Below are 16,787 nucleotides of genomic sequence, written 5' to 3'. Positions count from 1 at the left end.
GAACCACCATGTGGTTGCTGGGAATTGAACTCAGGACCTCTGGAAGAGCAGTCAGTGCTCCTAACCACTGAGCCACCTCCCCAGTCCCCTGTCATTTTTCTTTTAGGCCATACTTGGAGGGGGAGCAGGAGATAGCAACTACAAATAGTGGAGTCAAGAGTAAATAGACTGATAGTTGTCAAGGCAAAGTTGAAATGACATACTCCCTTGTGAAAACAAGATAAGTGCGTGAGTCACTCCTAAATATTGACAACCTAAATACATAGACATGTGGCATGGTATGTGTGTCTTAGGGTTGTTTTTGCTTCCTTGAAACACCATGACCAAAAGCAAGTTGGAGAGGAAAGGGTTCATTTGGCTCACACTTCTATATTGCTGTTCATCACCAAGGGAAATCAAGACAGGAACTCATACAGGGTATGATCCTGGAGGCAGGAGCTGATGCAGAAACTATGGAGAGGTGCTGCTTACAGGCTTGCTTCTCTTGGCTAGGTCAGGGTTCTCTTCTAGAACCCAGGACTACTAGCCAAGGGGTGACACCACCCACAATGGGCTGGGCTCTCCCCACTGATCACTCATTGAGAAAATGCCTTACAGCTGGATTTTTTTTTTAAACCTAGGGTCTTTTTTGTTTAAATTAATTAATTTATTTATTATATGTAAGTACACTGTTGCTGTCTTCAGACACACCAGAAGAGGGCACCAGATCTCATTATGGATGGTTGTGAGCCACCATGTGGTTGTTGGGATTTGACCTTAGGACCTTTGGAAGAGCAGTCGGTGCTCTTAACCACTGAGCCATCCAGCCCTTTACAGCTGGATCTTAAAGGCATTTTCTCAATTAAGATTCTCATCTTTCAGATAGCTCTAGTTTGTGTTGACAGTTTGGTGTGAGGTGTGTGTGTGTGTGTTGTACATTACACTGGCCAGAAAAGTAGTAAAGACTCACAACTCATTTTAGGAGAGTCCTAAATTAAATAAAGAAGTTAAGAGCTTGATCTGGTAGCATATTCCTGTAATCCCAGAACTTGAGAGGCAGGGGGATCACTGTGAGTTAAGAGGTCACCCTGGGTGCTGGGGAAAAAGAGGGATAGGAAGGGGGAGGCAGAGAGGGACAGATAGATAGATGGAGAGACAAAGACAGAGACAGAGGCAGAGACAGAGATAGAGTCGTTCTATCTTACTCTCTTGGCGACTGGAGAAGCTAGTTTAGTTCTGCTCTGAAAGTTTAGCACAATAGCAATGCCTGGTATAGAGAGGGGCATTTAATGAGCAAAAGTAATTACTATCATTAATCCAGTTAACTAAGAAAAAAATAATGTCCCAGGCACTGTGCTATTGTTTTATATGGGTTATTGGTATTTCACTTAAGCAGGCGCTGTTACAATTTTCGTTTTGTAAACAAATTAAATGTTTTGAAATAGGTTTTGAGAAGTTAAGTGACTTTTCAATGTCACCGAGCTCTCTTTGAGCTTTCTTTTCATTGCCCGGGACACAACACCGAGAAATAGAAAGTAAAAGTCAAAAGCAAGCGCCGCACAGCCTCACGTGGATTCGTGGGAGCACAGCAAGTGAGCGACTCAGCCCGCCCGGAAGTTTGCACGCTGGGTTGCCAGCCGGCTCCTATTTGTCTAAGCACCGACCGGAAGTGTTTCTGAGGGTTGCATTTCTACGACGCACAGCCGGAAGTGTCTATCCGTGGGTCTTTAGAGAGATAATCTGAGGAGTGGGCTACAACAGGCGTACTCAGGTGTGGATCCCGGGGGATGGTGAGGCAGGGAGGACGGTGTGACCGTGAGGGACACCGGCGCGGGGAGGCGGAGAACTCAGAGGCAGAACTCAGACCTGGTGTGGACCATTCTGGCGGCTGGCCTCTTCACCCTGCCCCCACTGGGAGCTGGAGTTGCGGGGACCCCGCCCCCTTGACAGTAGCACAGTCTTTCTGCAGGTACTGACCCTTGACCTCGGGGTCCTACCTCATCCCTCAGGCGTGATGGCTACGGGCGCAGATGTACGAGACATTCTAGAACTCGGGGGTCCAGAGGGAGATGCTGCTTCTGGGACCATCAGCAAAAAGGATATTATCAACCCGGACAAGGTAGCAGGGGTATTTGAGGGTGTTGAAGTGGGGGTATAGGTGTTGGCGAAGGAATAGGAAGGGGTGTTACCAGAAGAGAGATGGTGGAAGTGATAATAAAAGGAGAGCTACAATGGGACAAAGAGCACGCCACTCTTAATGTGATGAAGAGAGAGGACCCTGGGAGGTGATGGGGACCAAGAGAGCGGGAAACCTCCAAGGGGACGACTTGTAAGTTGTTGGGAAGAGAGAGCAAGACACTGGGACAGGCTTGGGGTGAGGGGAGGACTTTCTTCGCTGATAACACAGATGAGAGTGGGGAGAGGAAAGACCCGTGCAGACAGGGTAGAGACACTCCCATGGTTGGTTCCTGGGACTTTAGTTCTGCATTCGTTTGTTCAGATTGGGCTGGGTAAAAACCTCAGGTAAGGGTGGGTCTAGGCCGTCATTTTTCCCCTGTGGTTTTCTTTCCAGAAAAAGTCCAAGAAATCCTCGGAGACGCTGACCTTCAAGAGGCCTGAGGGCATGCATCGGGAGGTCTATGCTTTGCTTTACTCTGACAAAAAGCAAGTATTGAAATCCCTATGTTCCCCGTGTTTACCCTAGCTCACCGGGCATATCCCTACTTCCCTGTTTTCTCCTACTTTTCCCAGCCTGTATCCCCAGCCAGGGCTCCTCCTGTAGGACAGCTCAGTGTCTTGCTCCAGGACATGACTTCCTTATTCAGGGGTAGACTGAGCTTCTTGGCTTTAGTGTTTCTTCACACACCTGCTTCTAATCTTTCACTTCCACTGCCAGGGACGCACCCCCACTGCTGCCCAGTGACACTGGTCAGGGATATCGCACAGTGAAGGCTAAATTGGGGTCCAAGAAGGTTCGACCTTGGAAGTGGATGCCTTTTACCAACCCAGCTCGGAAGGATGGTGCTATGTTTTTCCACTGGCGACGAGCAGCGGAGGAAGGCAAAGACTACCCCTTTGCCAGGTTCAATAAGGTGAGCCGCTGACAGACCAAATCTGAGCCTCTTGTTGAGTTTTCCAATCTCCCAGGGTTGGCTCCAGATGTGCTCAGTCCCAGCCACGGTTACCCACTCAGTTCTGGGTTTCTTCTGCCTGTTGCATTCACCCCTTTCCTGGATCTCCTGTGGGGTTTAGTGGCTTCCCTCGGCCCTTCAGGTGCTGCTGCTCCTCAGAGCTGCGTCCTAGGTGCTTCTCGCTTCTCCATGCTTCTTCATTGTTCTCATTTAGCTCTGTAGCTTCAGTTACTCTTGAGTAGCGAATGGCCTCACCCCAGAAGGTCTGATTTACTGGTACCCCCTTCTGAGTATCCATGGATGGCTCACCTCAGAACTCCTAACCCTTCCTCTACCTACTCCGTGAGAGGGAGCCTTTCTACACTGTTACTTGTATTACACACTTGGGACTCATCTCTGACTTGGCTATTTCTCTTAGCTGTGAACAACAGGACAAAGAAGAAGGGGAAGGGGATGGCATGCATGTAAAGAAATAAATTGAATTCTGGCAGAGAAGTACTGCCAATATGCTGGAACTTGAATTTAAATGACAGGAAATGAGAAAACAGTGCATTTGCTGGTGGTATAGGAGAGGCCTGCGGTTTTTTTTTTTTTTTTCATGTATTTTGTACGTGTCAACATTTCTATGGCACATGCCAGCAGACCAGAGGACAACTGAGAGCTGGGCCCCAGGGATCAAACTTAGGTTGTCCAGCCTTCTGAGCCACCTTGTCAATCCTAAGAGTAGTTAGGGAGGGCCTCTCTGGGAAGGTGGTATTTGTTACCAATCAAATCTCTGCCTGTGCTCTTCATACTTTATGGCTAAGCACCCTAAACCAAGACCAGTTAGTTTTTTCGTCTAGATTTTAGAGCCTTATCTAAAGCAGGGCCTTTTCCAGTTCTCATCCAGCCATTGAAAGGAAGAGCTAGAGTAGGCTAGGATTGGATAGCCTATGGCTAAGGTACTTTACACTGTGGCTCAGAACAGTCTAGAATTACAGCTTAAAACACCAGAGGCTCAAACTCAGATTTTTCTGTCTTATGTGACTCCTGAATGCCCTCTCTTGGATGGCTTATAGGCTTTCTCAGACTGAGCAGAGCTGAGTGTGGCTCTATCACGCTGATCCCAAGCCAGAGTTCCCTCCATCCCAACATCATTCTTAGGACTCTAAGGACCAACTGATGGAGAAGCTAGACTGATAGAGTTCAGTGAGGGAGTGGGGGAGACAAGCATGTTCTTTTATCTTTAGAAGAACACTCGGTTTGTAGTTAGTACTTACTGCTCCAGCATGTGGAAGCCTAAACACTGAAGTCAGACCAAGTCTCTGTCCTAAAAACATCATGTTATTGAGAGAGAGACACAGGAACAGTCGCAGTCTGGGAGGAGAAAAACTGCTCGGAAGGCTGGAAAGTTATGGGAGTTTCCTTCGTGCACATAGAACATGGCGAAGAAAAATAAATGAAGAATGTAAGGCCCAGAGGCTCCTGCAGACAGGCCTATGGCCAAGGCTGATCCCTGGGACCCACATGGTGGAAGGAGAGAACAGATTCTGAAATGTTGTCCTTTGACCTCCAAATATACCCATCCCTACACACCTGAAACAAAGCTGCAATTTAAAGTGTAACTTAAAAAGGTTCACGTGTACTGCACGCACTGGGCATTCCCATACTGATAAAGCCTAAAGCTCTGTGTAGGGTGATGGGGGGGGGGGTGGCGAGGTGTGGCTCTGTTAATCAACAGTGACCATGCCAGGTGGCCCTTGGCAACCAAGCTTAAGAACTTGGAGCCACTCATAGATTTTAAAGTAGAGTCATGTCAGGACTGGATGAGTCCTGGCCAGGTCTGGGTGACTACAAGATTCAGTGAATTCCTGTTCTTTCTCTCCAGCTGCTCCTCTGAGGGTTGTACTCTCCGTGACTCTCCCTCTGCTCCTGCTCAGGACAGGAGTCCAGGAGTCATTGATGGTGGCATCCTCCTTGGCCCTTCATGCCAAGTTCTGGGCTTTCCTGTTTCTACAACCTCTAGGCCTGTGCCTGCTTTGCTGCTTTTGTTTGGGTTTATGGCTTCTCACTCCACCACTGCTGAAGGTGGCTGTTTAGTTTCCTACTCTTCTTTCACCCCAATACCTTCTCTGCTCCCAGGTGATCTTAGATACAAGAAACAGGACTTTAAAATGATTTCTTATGTGAAGGGTTGCCTATATGTGTCTGTGTACCACATGAGTGCAGTGCCTACGCAGGCTGAAGAGGAACTATGAGCTGCCATGTGGGTGCTGGCGGTGGAACCCAAATCTAGAAACAAGACCTTTAATTTTTTTAAAACTAGCCTCATTGGATCTTGTCCCACCTAGCTGAATTCTAAGCTTCCAGAAGGGGGTGCACTCCCTGCAGCAGCTGCTTCTACTGCCGCAGCAGACTCTTCTCAGCTCACTCTGTTTCTCAGCCTGCTTCTGGAAGCCAGGCGTGCACACATTAGAGTATTTTCATCTCATGTCCTTGTATCATCCCCCTAGTTCTCCCTCACTAGTTCACTTCTATTTAGCCTTAAGGTTTAGTTAGCCTGGTATGGTGGTACATACTTGTAATCCAAGTATTTGGGAGGTGGAGTCTGGAGGATCAGGAGTTCAGGGTTATCTTCAGATACATACTGTCAGGACCGGCCTAGGCTACAAAACAAAACAAAACAAAAACAAAAACAGCACAGGGCTAGAGACATGACTCAGTAATTAAGAGTGCTTATTGCTTTTCCAAACTGGAGTTTGGTTCCCAGGAACCAGATTGGGTAGCTCATAGTTACCTCAAACTCCAGCTTCTTCTGGACACCCAGTGCTGCCTTCTCGTCTCCATAGTCTTATCTCCCTCAAAATACACACACACACACACACACACACACACACACACACACAAACACAATTAAACTACTAGGAGGTATATTCAGCCAAATCTGGGAAACTAGATTTTCCAGAGATGATGCCTGAGAGGTCAAAAGGATGAAAAGGTTCTGTTTGTAGAAGGAAAATGGAATTAAGAATAAAGTCAAGGGCCGGGCAGTGGTGGCGCATGCCTTTAATCCCAGCACTTGGGAGGCAGAGGCAGGCGGATTTCTGAGTTCAAGGCCAGCCTGGTCTACAGAGTGAGTTCCAGGACAGCCAGGGCTATACAGAGAAACCCTGTCTCAAAAAAACAAAACAAGAATAAAGTCAAGGGAAAGAACTGGCCAAGACAGTTCTTGAACTTATTAATAATGTAGAAGGCACTTTATCTTAGAAGTTGATCTGGAACAGCACCTTTTCTAGGAATAGGTGAATGATCTTTTCTGTTTGTAGTCCAGCAGAGACTGAGAAAGACATTAGGATTTCAAGAGAACACAAGTTCATGTTTATATTACATGAGTGGGCACACAGTTGTGACATAAAAGTGCTTCTTGGTTTCCATTCTTATTGTAGGTATGCCCTCCAAGTGGCATGGTGTGGATGTTGTGTGCAGATAGAGAACTGATTGGAAGAGGACTGAAAGGTGGCCTGAGTAGGCTAGCATAGTGTTGTGCTACTCTGAATGGGTTGTGGCCATTGAGATAGATGGAGATTCTGGAGCTAAAGCCCAGATTAAGTAAAAAGTAGGAATTAAAAGATGCTTCCCAGGCTGGAGAGATGGCTCAGTAGTTTAGAGCACTGGCTGCTCTTCCAGAGGTCCTGAGTTCAGTTCCCAGCAACCACATAGTGGCCCACAACCACCTGTAATGGGATCTGATGCCTTCTTCTGCTGTGTCAGCAACAGGATGCTCATATACATTAAATAAATCGTAATAAAAAAAAAACCTAAATAGATTAAAAAGATGCTTCCCAATGCCAGGTGTGGTGATGTGTGCTTATAGTGCTTGGGAGACTAAGGCAGGAGGACTGCTGTGAGTTCAGTCTAGTCTCCATAGCATACTGACCAGCCAAGGCCACTTACCAAAGCTGTGTGTAGACAACAAAACAGAAACAGACCATCATTAGAAACCGGCTTCTGATGCTGGCTTTGATGACAGTGGTTGAGGTATGGATTGGGAATGTTTGAAGAAGAGGGATGAACACAGTATTGGGCATGTTAAGGTTGGGGATGTGTGACTTGACATCTGGTAGGAAGTGTCCAAGAGCAGCTGGGAAGAGCCTGCTGTGCTTTTGAATTCATGAGAAACTTCCTGTTCTAGCCTAGCACCAACTCTGACCTGTGACCCAATTGTGGTGAGGTTGGTAACTCTGAAAGGGCACCTGGGGTGGGAGGAATGTGGACCAGGAGAGGAAGGGGCATAGGCAGTAAGATTCCCTGGAGATGCCCAATTTTAAAGTACTCTGAGATTGGCAAGTCTCACAGTTACCACTGGGTGGCAGTAGTGCTTCAGACAGGCTCTGGGCCTTTCTCTGTCTGATGGGTTTGTCATTCTGGAATTGACCCTTGGGTGCCTAGAAGTGCTTACATATCAGATAGGAGCATGTGGCCCATTCCAAAAGATGGTAAGTTGTCCTGAAGTGAATCAGGTAGGCCACTGACACAGAGCCTTATAGGGAGGGCCTCTGGCTAATCAGACCAGTTCTTTCCTTTCTTCCTACAGTCTGTAGGGGTACAGGGGTTGATAATAAATAGGAAGGGTTGTAGTAACATGGCCAGCCTGCTTAGACATACACAAAGGAATGCAGTTCCCGTGTCTTTGTACCAGTAGACGGTGCAAGTGCCTGTGTACTCAGAGCAGGAGTACCAACTGTACCTTCATGATGATGCATGGACTAAGGCAGAGACTGACCACCTCTTTGACCTCAGCCGCCGATTTGATCTGCGCTTTGTAGTTATTCACGATCGGTATGACCACCAGCAGTTCAAGGTGAGCTAGTATGCATTTGCCAAAGTATCCAATCCTTCTGCCATTCTTCCATGTGCTCCTCAGTGTACCTCTCCATGTGTCCTGATCCTCAGAAGCGTTCTGTGGAGGACCTGAAAGAGAGGTACTACCACATTTGTGCCAAGCTTGCCAATGTGAGGGCTGTGCCAGGTACAGATCTGAAAATACCGGTATTTGATGCTGGGCATGAGAGACGACGGAAGGAGCAGCTGGAGCGGCTTTACAACCGAACCCCAGAGCAGGTCATAACCCCTTCTCCATATCTGAAACCTTTTGCTCTCCACTCTCCGTGGCTCGACTCTCACTACCCCAAGGCCTTTCCACCTCTAGCCCATTTCCATGGTCTCCTGTTCCTTCCTTCTCTGCAGTGTCCTTACCTCTGGTCCTCTAATAGATAACCTAGAATCCCTTCAGCTCCCTGGCTATCCCACTTCCACACAGCCCTCATACATGCTGAAGCACTTCTTGCTTTTGCAGGTGGCAGAGGAAGAGTACCTGCTACAGGAACTGCGTAAGATTGAGGCTCGGAAAAAAGAGCGGGAGAAGCGTAGCCAAGACTTGCAGAAGCTGATTACAGCAGCAGACACCACTGCAGAGCAGCGTCGCACAGAACGCAAGGCTCCCAAGAAGAAGCTACCCCAGAAGAAGGAGGCTGAGAAGCCGGTGTGGAGGCTAACCCAACAAGCTTGGGGGGAGGGGTCATCTGGCACAGGGTCCCCAGCTTCATTGGGTATTCTGAGAGCATCCTGAGTGAGTGGGTCCCTGGGCCACTCCCTGTGACACACCTAAGGCTCTTTAACTCTTCTCCAGGCTGTTCCTGAGACTGCAGGCATCAAATTTCCAGATTTTAAGTCAGCAGGTGTCACACTACGGAGCCAGCGGGTGAGTTACCTCACGCAGTGTATGGTCCCTTGGCTCCAAATGGCCTAATGCTACAGCTACTAAGTCTAGAGCAATGGGAGAGGGGGCCATGGAAAGAGGTGGCCTTGTCAGGACCTCATGACATGGCCAAGCCTAGTCTGCCTTTACCATTCTCCACTTCTCAGCTAGTTCCATTTTAGCCACAGCTATTCCATCCAAGGGTTACCTATGTGCCTCATCCCAAGAGGTGGAGGACTTAGCTAGCTTGATTATTGCAGATGAAGCTGCCCAGTTCTGTGGGTCAGAAGAAGATCAAGGCACTGGAACAGATGCTGTTGGAACTTGGTGTGGGTGAGTGATGCTGAGCCCCAGGGGATGTCCCCCTCTCAGGGGCTACGGAAGAGAGGGTAGTTCATGTTTCAGACATTCAACCACAGTCCAGCTTTGTCTTGCTTGCAGAGCTGAGCCCTACCCCCACAGAGGAACTGGTGCATATGTTCAATGAGTTGCGGAGCGACCTGGTGTTACTCTACGAGCTCAAGCAGGCCTGTGCCAACTGTGAATATGAGCTACAAATGCTGCGGCACCGGCATGAGGCCCTGGCTCGGGCAGGAGTGCTGGGGACCCCTGCCACAGCAGCAGTGGGACCAACCCCAGCATCTGCTGAGCCAACAGTCTCTGAATCTGGACTTGGTCTGGACCCTACCAAGGACACTATCATTGATGTCGTGGGTGCACCCCTCACACCCAATTCGGTAAGAGCCTGGACAGGCTTGTGGGGAGCATGCCCTGGCTCTGCAAGAGAACATTGTTTTACAGACCCTACTCTCTCCAGTGTCTTCAAGGGGATGGTTGCCATTGTGAGGGGTGAGGCTGATGACAGGACTATTGGGCCTCTTCTCTGAAAAATGACAGACTAAGCCTTGAGTTGGACCTCAGAGACCACTAACCTCAACACTTTCTGTCTCTTTAGCGGAAACGACGGGAATCAGCCTCCAGCTCATCTTCTGTGAAGAAAGCCAAGAAACCATAAGGGCCATCAGAGTTGCTGGTACGGTGTAAATAGAGCTTGTTAAGTTGGACTGGGCTGATTTTATTTCCTTACCTCCTCATATCCTTGGCTGGAATGACAGTCTGGTGTATCAGTCACTACAGCAAGTCTATAAAGGCTTGCTTGCAATGCCCACATTAGGCCCTTAGCCACTTTTTGTTGCCTATACCTAAATTTAAGATGGTCTTGCACACCGCTGGGATCTCACCAGTTTTGGCTTGTCTTTGTGGTCCAGATATTTCCCACCCTCCATCCCAGTCCTGCTCCCAGTTTGTATAACTTTAGGGAAGGCATCAAAGGTCCTATAGTTGTCAGCTGCTCACATGCTGATGGCTTTGTATGGAGATGAAGCCCGGAATATCAGCATAACAAGGAAGGCTCCGCACACACTAGGACCTTGTTTCCCCGACTTTATTCAAGTGGCACGTTCACAGCGGGGGTGGGGGTGGGGGTGGACACAAGATGGGGCCTGATCTGTCCTGGAGCCCTGGGGGCACCACACACCATGCACTATGGATGGGAGGGGCTCAGGAAGGGCTTGGTGGCCCCCAGCAGAAGCCTGTGTACCAGGGAGAAGGCAGTTGAGTACCTGGGTTCCCCCTAGCCTAGGCCCATAATGGCAGGGGCTAATACTGGGCTGAGACTGAGGAATGGGAGTGGGTTGGGGCACAAAGTGTCTGCTCCAGAGGGGCCAAGTGGCCAAGCCCTCATACAGGGCACAAGCCCGTAGGGCAGCTGGGGGACACTCTGGGTGCAGAGTTATGCCACTCTCCCTTTTCCCTCTAGTGAGGGAGAGGAGGATTCTGATTTGGGCCAAGCAGCTACCCTGCCCTGCCCCATCCTATCCTCTGCCAATCAGAAGGGCTTTGATGTCTGCTTGAAGATGAAGCCTCGGTATGCCAATGTCTTCATGATGTTGGCAATGTTCTTGCAGTCATCTAGAAAGAAGAGAAGACATTCAGACAGGGACTAGATTCAGGAGCCACAGGCCTGAGAAGGACATCTCTGGCTCTGATGGCAACATTTCTAGCCTTGTGTTGGGCTGGGTGATACTGGGCCTGCAGGAAGCCTGGACTCAATGCTTCTCAGTCCCATAATTCATGCTGGAAATTGGCCGCTGTGTCCCATCCCGGCCCCAGCGGTGATGTATGGGCGCCGTCGCAGTAAGAAAAAGGCAGAGTAAATGTGTAATTTCTCCCTTGACGGCCCCTGGCCGCTGGGCGATCCTTCTTGTTGCCGCCACATGGGGACGGCCTGTCCGCCACACTCCGTCTTCCCGCCACCCGCCTTGATGTCTCCATTTCATTACTGTGCGGCCATTCATCACACCCACAGCCAGGGTGACTTTGTCGGCACTTGTGTGTAGGGGGAACTGTGGCCCAGGCCATACTCAACTGGTGACAAGGCACAAGATTTGGCATGGCTGTGCTAGAACCCTGGGAAATACTTGCCCTGGATACCTGTCCCCATGTAGCTCCAGATAGACTAGGGAAGGCCAAGGTTTATATGCTTTCAGCCTGCCAGACATACACAGTAGTCAACCTACAACCTGCCTCTGTCTGAGGAGGCTTGGCAACTGGGTCACCTTTTGGGACCTTGTCTCTGCTCAAATATCAGGTTAAATAGTCTGTATGTGTTAGACTCTATTAGTTTCTCTGGTATTGGCCTCTGAAAAACTCCATGCTGTGAGCTGCCGTAGTAGCCTGGAGGCTGCAGGGACTCTGAGGACTTTGCAAGGATAGGACTTGTTCCACTACTAAATGCAAGAAGGGGAGAAATGCATGCCTTTAATCGCAGCACTTGGGAGACAGAGGCAGGCGGATTTCTGAGTTCGAGGCCAGCCTGGTCTATAGAGTGAGTTCCAGGACAGCCAGGGCTACACAAAGAAACCCTGTCTCGAAAAAAACGAAAAAAAATAAATAAATAAAAATAAAAATAAGGGGAGAAGCTTGGAGCTTGCCTACTAGGGCAGCTGTTCTCAGCCTGTGGGTCAAATGACCCTTTCACAGGGGTCACATATCATATCCTGCATATCAGATATTTACAATTCATAATGGTAACAAAATTATAGTTATGAGGTAGCAATGAAAATAACTTTATGGCTGGGCGTGGGGGGGGATCACCAAAACATGAGGAACTGTGTTACAGGGTGGCTGGCAGTGTTGGGAAGGTTGTGAGAAACTGCTCATCTACATGGGTTCAGCTTTCCAAAGCAGTCCCCAACCATCTCCTACTCCTTTCCCACCTTCCTTCCTTGTCCCTGGGCCATAGTCTCATTTCATAGATTCTGTGATGCAGAAGTACCATACAATGATGGCGTGATCAAGTGAGAGGTGGTGGTGAGGTCAGGAGGTCTCAGAATCTTTGCCTTCCATTGAGCTTCTTTCTATGCTTGCCCTCACTAAGACTGTGGCCTAAGAAAAGGGACCCCTGGCCCCACCTGCGCAAAGAAAATGACTCATTAGCCAAGGATCTAGGGCAGGCCAATCATATGAGATCCTCCTGTCTTAGAGGGGTTCAATATGTATGTATCTATGGCGGACAGAGATGTGGGGAGTTGATATCGTGTTTCTCCAGGGACAAGTCAGGACTGGTCTGCTTTGAGGCAGAATGGGGAGAAGACAGATGGGTAGGTAGTGGCGGCCATGGCAACTCCAGACATGACCCATCCCCGTGGTTTATGGGCCGGACACGCACCCCGCTCAGCTGAGGCCCTGTCATTTGTCTCCCTTAGTGAGTGTGCAAGTGCTGTGGGGGTGGAGGGAGGGGTGTGACAGGAGAGCTGAACAGTTGACAGGAATAGGACAGGAGCTGTGGGGTCAGACACTGTGATGGCATCGTTGAGAGAAGGAGGAACCTGGGACAGAGGGCTATTTTTCCCAAATAAACCTAGCCCTGCCAAGGCACCTCCTTCCTATCCTCAGCGCACTGGAGACCATGGCTGCTGTGCATATTAAGAATAAGTCCCCTCGTTATCTGCAATTACCCAGCGGCCACACACCTCATTTCTTTTAGCAGAAAAGAAAATTAGTTTTCTATTGACTTCATTTGCCTCCTCCCTCAATGCTGGACAAATCACTCAATCTGCCTCCCTTGGACCAAGTAAATGTCCTAGAATAGACCCCTAGGCCATCAATGAGCAAGGGCCGATTTACCTGTGCCAAGAGGTGCCTGCACACCTCAGTCAGTCTTGAACTTTCCCCATGCCATACATGGCCAACTTCACCTAAATCATGAGCTCTGCTGCTCCTGATGGCCATCCTCCCCACCCAGGATCTTCCTCTTTAGTCCCACCACAAACTCAAATCTCCAAACAGTTCTTTCCAGACAAACAGAATCGAAAGACCCCAGTATACCCTCCCAGGTTTTCTCCACGTGCATTCTTGACATCAGCAAATGGCACTGTATAGTAAATCACCTGAAACTCCCTAAAAGGTCAACACCTCGCGCGCGCACACCGGCCAGATCTAACCAGGTCTGAAACCTCTGCAGATCTGGTTTCCTTATTCTGCAACCCAGTGAGTGGTTCTTTAACCTGTGGGTCATGACCATCGGAAAGCACGTTTTTCTGATGGTCTTAGGAACTGAGGCACTGCTTAGCAAAATTACAAAGCAGCAACAAAAATAATTTTGTGGTTGGGGTCACCACAACATGAACTGTACTAAAGGGTCGCAGCGTTAGAAAGGTTTAGAAGCACTACTCATCAAATGCTTCCTTTTTCCAGTAGCCAGTCACCTGTAAGTCTACACCCTGTAATTCTTAGATTCAGTCTGGCTTGTCCCTCAGATCCACCCTCTTGTAGCCAATATGATCTTTTTTACACAAATTTTATCATGTCCTTCCCTCTTTAAATCCCTTTAGCGGTTCTTCCTGCCTTCTGTTTAAAGTCTGTGGGTCTCACTATATAACCCTGAGTAGCCTGGAACTCTGAGATCTGTTTCTGCCTCTCAGCATTTAGGATTAAAGTCTATATACATATGCATGTATGTGCATGTCATACGACAACTTGTGGGAGTTGGTTCTCTCCTTCTGAGTGAGTCCTAGAGAATCAAACTCAGGCCAGAAGGCATGGTAGCAGGTACATTATCCACTGAGCCATCTTGCTCATCCTGTACTTTCCTCCTTTCCTTTGCATGGTTCTGGGACTTAAACCCAGAGTTGTGTACATGTAAGATAAGCCCTTTACCACTGTGCTGTATCCTTAGGCCCCCCCAGCCCTGGGCAGGGTCTCAGAATTACTATAGGTGAGGATAACCTTGACCTCCTGGTTCTGCTTACCTTTTGAGAGCTACAGTTACAGGTGTGTATTCAGAGGACAAGTTATGGTGGTCATTTCTCTCCTTCCACCATGTGAGTTCCTGGGAGTAGGGAAGGGTAAGACAGACTGAAGCTCTGAGACCATTTGGGTTAGTTGGCATCTTTGCCTTTATACCATCTCTTGCAGAGCTACTTAGGCCAGCTTAACAGTGCTGTGTTGTGTCCACAATGGAGGCCTCTAACATAGGTCTTTACCTTCAAGTTTAAAAGGCTAGCCACATCAGCTTGAGACCTTTTTTCTTTTGAAAGACATTAAAATTATTAGTGTTAGAAATATTTTTATATTGACAAGACAAGAATGGAAGGGTAACAGCTATGCAAACCCACGTAGGGGATGGGTTAGGTAAGCACCTAGCAAGGAAGGCTGTGTCTGTTAGGTACCTCCATTCAGAGTGGTTGGAGCTGCTTGGCAAAGAAGCTGCAATTGGAATGGTGGCTGAGATCCCTCATAAAGGAACCCACCTAAGGTGGCACTGAGTGCCTGTTAGTTACACTAGTCTGGAAACTGAAGAGTAAAGCATAGGAAGGAAGCCCTAGGACACTGGCCAGGGAAAATCTTCATGAGGAAAGGGTACAGGAGGCCCTTGGATAGTACGCCAAGGGTTTTTATCCATGTTCTCACTTCATCCAGTGAGTGCCAACCTGTTTTGTATACTGAGTGTGTATAGGCCAGACTGGGTCTGGATACCCAAGACTAGGTCCCTGTACTTGCAGAGCTCAAAGATAGCACATAAGAGGTGCAGTGCTATGAAAAAAAGGAGGCATAGAACTGCTTCTTTCAGAAGCTTGGGGATGGATTACCAGAAGAACAAAGCTATGCAAAGCTGAGGGAAGTGGCCAAGAAAGTTAGGGTTAAGGTGAAGAGGCAATACAGCCACCACTGGAAGCTATCTGTGGAGTAACACCAAGTGATGGGGTTGGGTGACATACTAAGGCCATGACATATGAATGGGTGGTCAAGTCAGCAGTGACCGACTAGGGGGAAACCAAGGAACCCAAATGCCAATCTAAGGAGTTCAAGAATTTGACTCTCGTAGCACTATGGAGACACTAATGTGTTTAAGGAGGAAAATGACAGGACCAGATCTGGGTTTCAGAATTGTCATCCTACGATATGAAGACAGGACTAAAGGTAGAACCATCTGTGAGCAGATAGAATTGCGGTTCACACCTGAAAGGCTGACCCAGAAACTTGGGTTAGTGGGTAACAGCACTTGTTGTGTAAGCCTGAGCACCTGGGTCTAAGCCACAAGCTGTCCTCTCGTTTCCATCTTTGTGCATACAAATGTGTGCACACACAAAATTGTCTTTGAAAAGAGATAAGCTTTCATGAGAGAACTGGGAGAGAAGTGATTATAGGATTTTAGTGCCACTCAGGTAAGTAATCCCAGAGAAGTTGGAATTTGGAGGCAGTGATGAATTTAGCTTTGGATGAATTAAGTAAGATTCTTTGAGTCATCTAAAATTATAAGGCATTTCATTAGGATTTCAAGGCTTAGTGTCTGGTTTGAGAAGGACTTCTCTAGCCCATTGTTTAAAAAAAAAAAAACACAAAACACAAAACAAAGGGCTGAAGAGTTGGCTCAGTTGGTGAAATTTAGCTCTGGGTATCCACATTATAGCTAGGCATGCTAGTATAAGCCTGCAATTCCAGCAGTAGAGAGGCAGAGATGGGAAGGTCCTTAGCCAGCCAGTCTAGCTGAATTGGGAGAGTTTGGGGTTTAGTGAAAGACCTTGTCTCCGTAAGGTGAATGGCTGAAAGACATCCAATATCAAACTCACAGGTGTATAGCTCCCCAACAGAAGCCCATAAAGCAAACATACCCCATATTTCAGTTATATTTTATTACCATTATTATGTTAAACTTTTTAAGATTTATTTTTATTTCAAGTATGTGGGCATTTTGTTTTCATGTCTGTGTACCACATGTACACAGTGCTTGTGGAGGCCAGAGAGGATGCTGGGTTCCCTAGAACTGAAATTACAGACAATTGTGTATGCTGGGAACCGAACCCAGGTGCCCTGGAAGAACAGCCAGGGCTTTTAACAGCTGAGCAATCTCTCCAGACAATTATGTGGATTTTTTTTCTACAAGGTCTCATTATGTAGACCAGGCTGGCCTTTATTCACAGAGCTCTGTCTGTCTGTCCCTTCTGAATGCTGGGATTAAAGGTGTGCACCACACTCCTGCTTTAGCTGTATTTCCTACTTAATCTGTCTGGAATTACTTTTGTGTATGTAAGAAATACCTCTAACTTTACTATTTTTCTGATGCAGAACCCATTGACTTATCATAGACTAAACTGTCCTCTCTTTCTGTACCTTTCTGAAATGAAAACTCTATCATGTGTGCAGTACTGTTGGAACCAGTAGAGAGAACAAATATAAAATGACCAAAGGGGATGTAATGAGTTCCAGGACAGCCAGAGCTACATAGTAAGACCCTGTCTTGAAAATGAAGAGGAGGAAGAAGAGAAGGAATAAGACAAAAGAAGAAAACAAAAATGACCAAAGGGGTAGATCAACTTGAAGAATCAGGGGTGGAAAACTGCTGGTTCTATTAACAAGGCTAAGAGGTAATGTGGTTA

At 47.8% G+C, this 16,787-nt stretch overlaps 2 protein-coding genes across 14 annotated transcripts in view; one reads left to right on the top strand and one right to left on the bottom strand.

The window, feature by feature from the left end:
- Nucleotides 1-1,649: 1,649 nt before the first annotated feature.
- Nucleotides 1,650-16,787, top strand: part of Dmap1 (DNA methyltransferase 1 associated protein 1) — a 62,356-nt gene continuing 47,218 nt past the window's right edge. For 2 of the 5 annotated variants that reach the window (XM_031378369.1, XM_031378370.1), the window contains exons 1-11: nt 1,650-1,750; nt 1,949-2,098; nt 2,552-2,643; nt 2,876-3,071; nt 7,792-7,950; nt 8,043-8,210; nt 8,446-8,631; nt 8,779-8,850; nt 9,108-9,180; nt 9,289-9,584; nt 9,803-9,880. In XM_031378369.1, the coding sequence (XP_031234229.1) occupies nt 1,994-2,098; nt 2,552-2,643; nt 2,876-3,071; nt 7,792-7,950; nt 8,043-8,210; nt 8,446-8,631; nt 8,779-8,850; nt 9,108-9,180; nt 9,289-9,584; nt 9,803-9,862 (1,407 nt within the window). In that variant the 5' untranslated portion in view covers nt 1,650-1,750; nt 1,949-1,993 and the 3' untranslated portion in view covers nt 9,863-9,880. Of the gene's footprint in view, nt 1,751-1,937; nt 2,099-2,551; nt 2,644-2,875; nt 3,072-7,791; nt 7,951-8,042; nt 8,211-8,445; nt 8,632-8,778; nt 8,851-9,107; nt 9,181-9,288; nt 9,585-9,802; nt 10,014-16,787 lie in introns of those variants that run through there. The other 3 variants (XM_031378368.1, XM_031378373.1, XM_031378372.1) reach the window with 3 other exon arrangements.
- Eri3 (ERI1 exoribonuclease family member 3) overlaps nt 10,276-16,787 on the bottom strand; it is a 127,768-nt gene continuing 121,256 nt past the window's right edge. For all 9 annotated transcript variants that reach the window (XM_031378381.1, XM_031378382.1, XM_031378383.1 and 6 more), the window contains one exon: nt 10,276-10,818. In XM_031378381.1, coding sequence (XP_031234241.1) covers nt 10,736-10,818 — 83 coding nt within the window. In that variant the 3' untranslated portion in view covers nt 10,276-10,735. The remainder of the gene's footprint in view (nt 10,819-16,787) is intronic.

The sequence above is a fragment of the Mastomys coucha genome, unplaced genomic scaffold (genome assembly GCF_008632895.1).
Source record: "Mastomys coucha isolate ucsf_1 unplaced genomic scaffold, UCSF_Mcou_1 pScaffold18, whole genome shotgun sequence".
Lineage (NCBI taxonomy): Eukaryota > Metazoa > Chordata > Mammalia > Rodentia > Muridae > Mastomys > Mastomys coucha.
The sequence above is the reverse complement of the archived record's forward strand: the minus strand, read 5'-3'. Positions and strand labels throughout refer to the sequence as shown.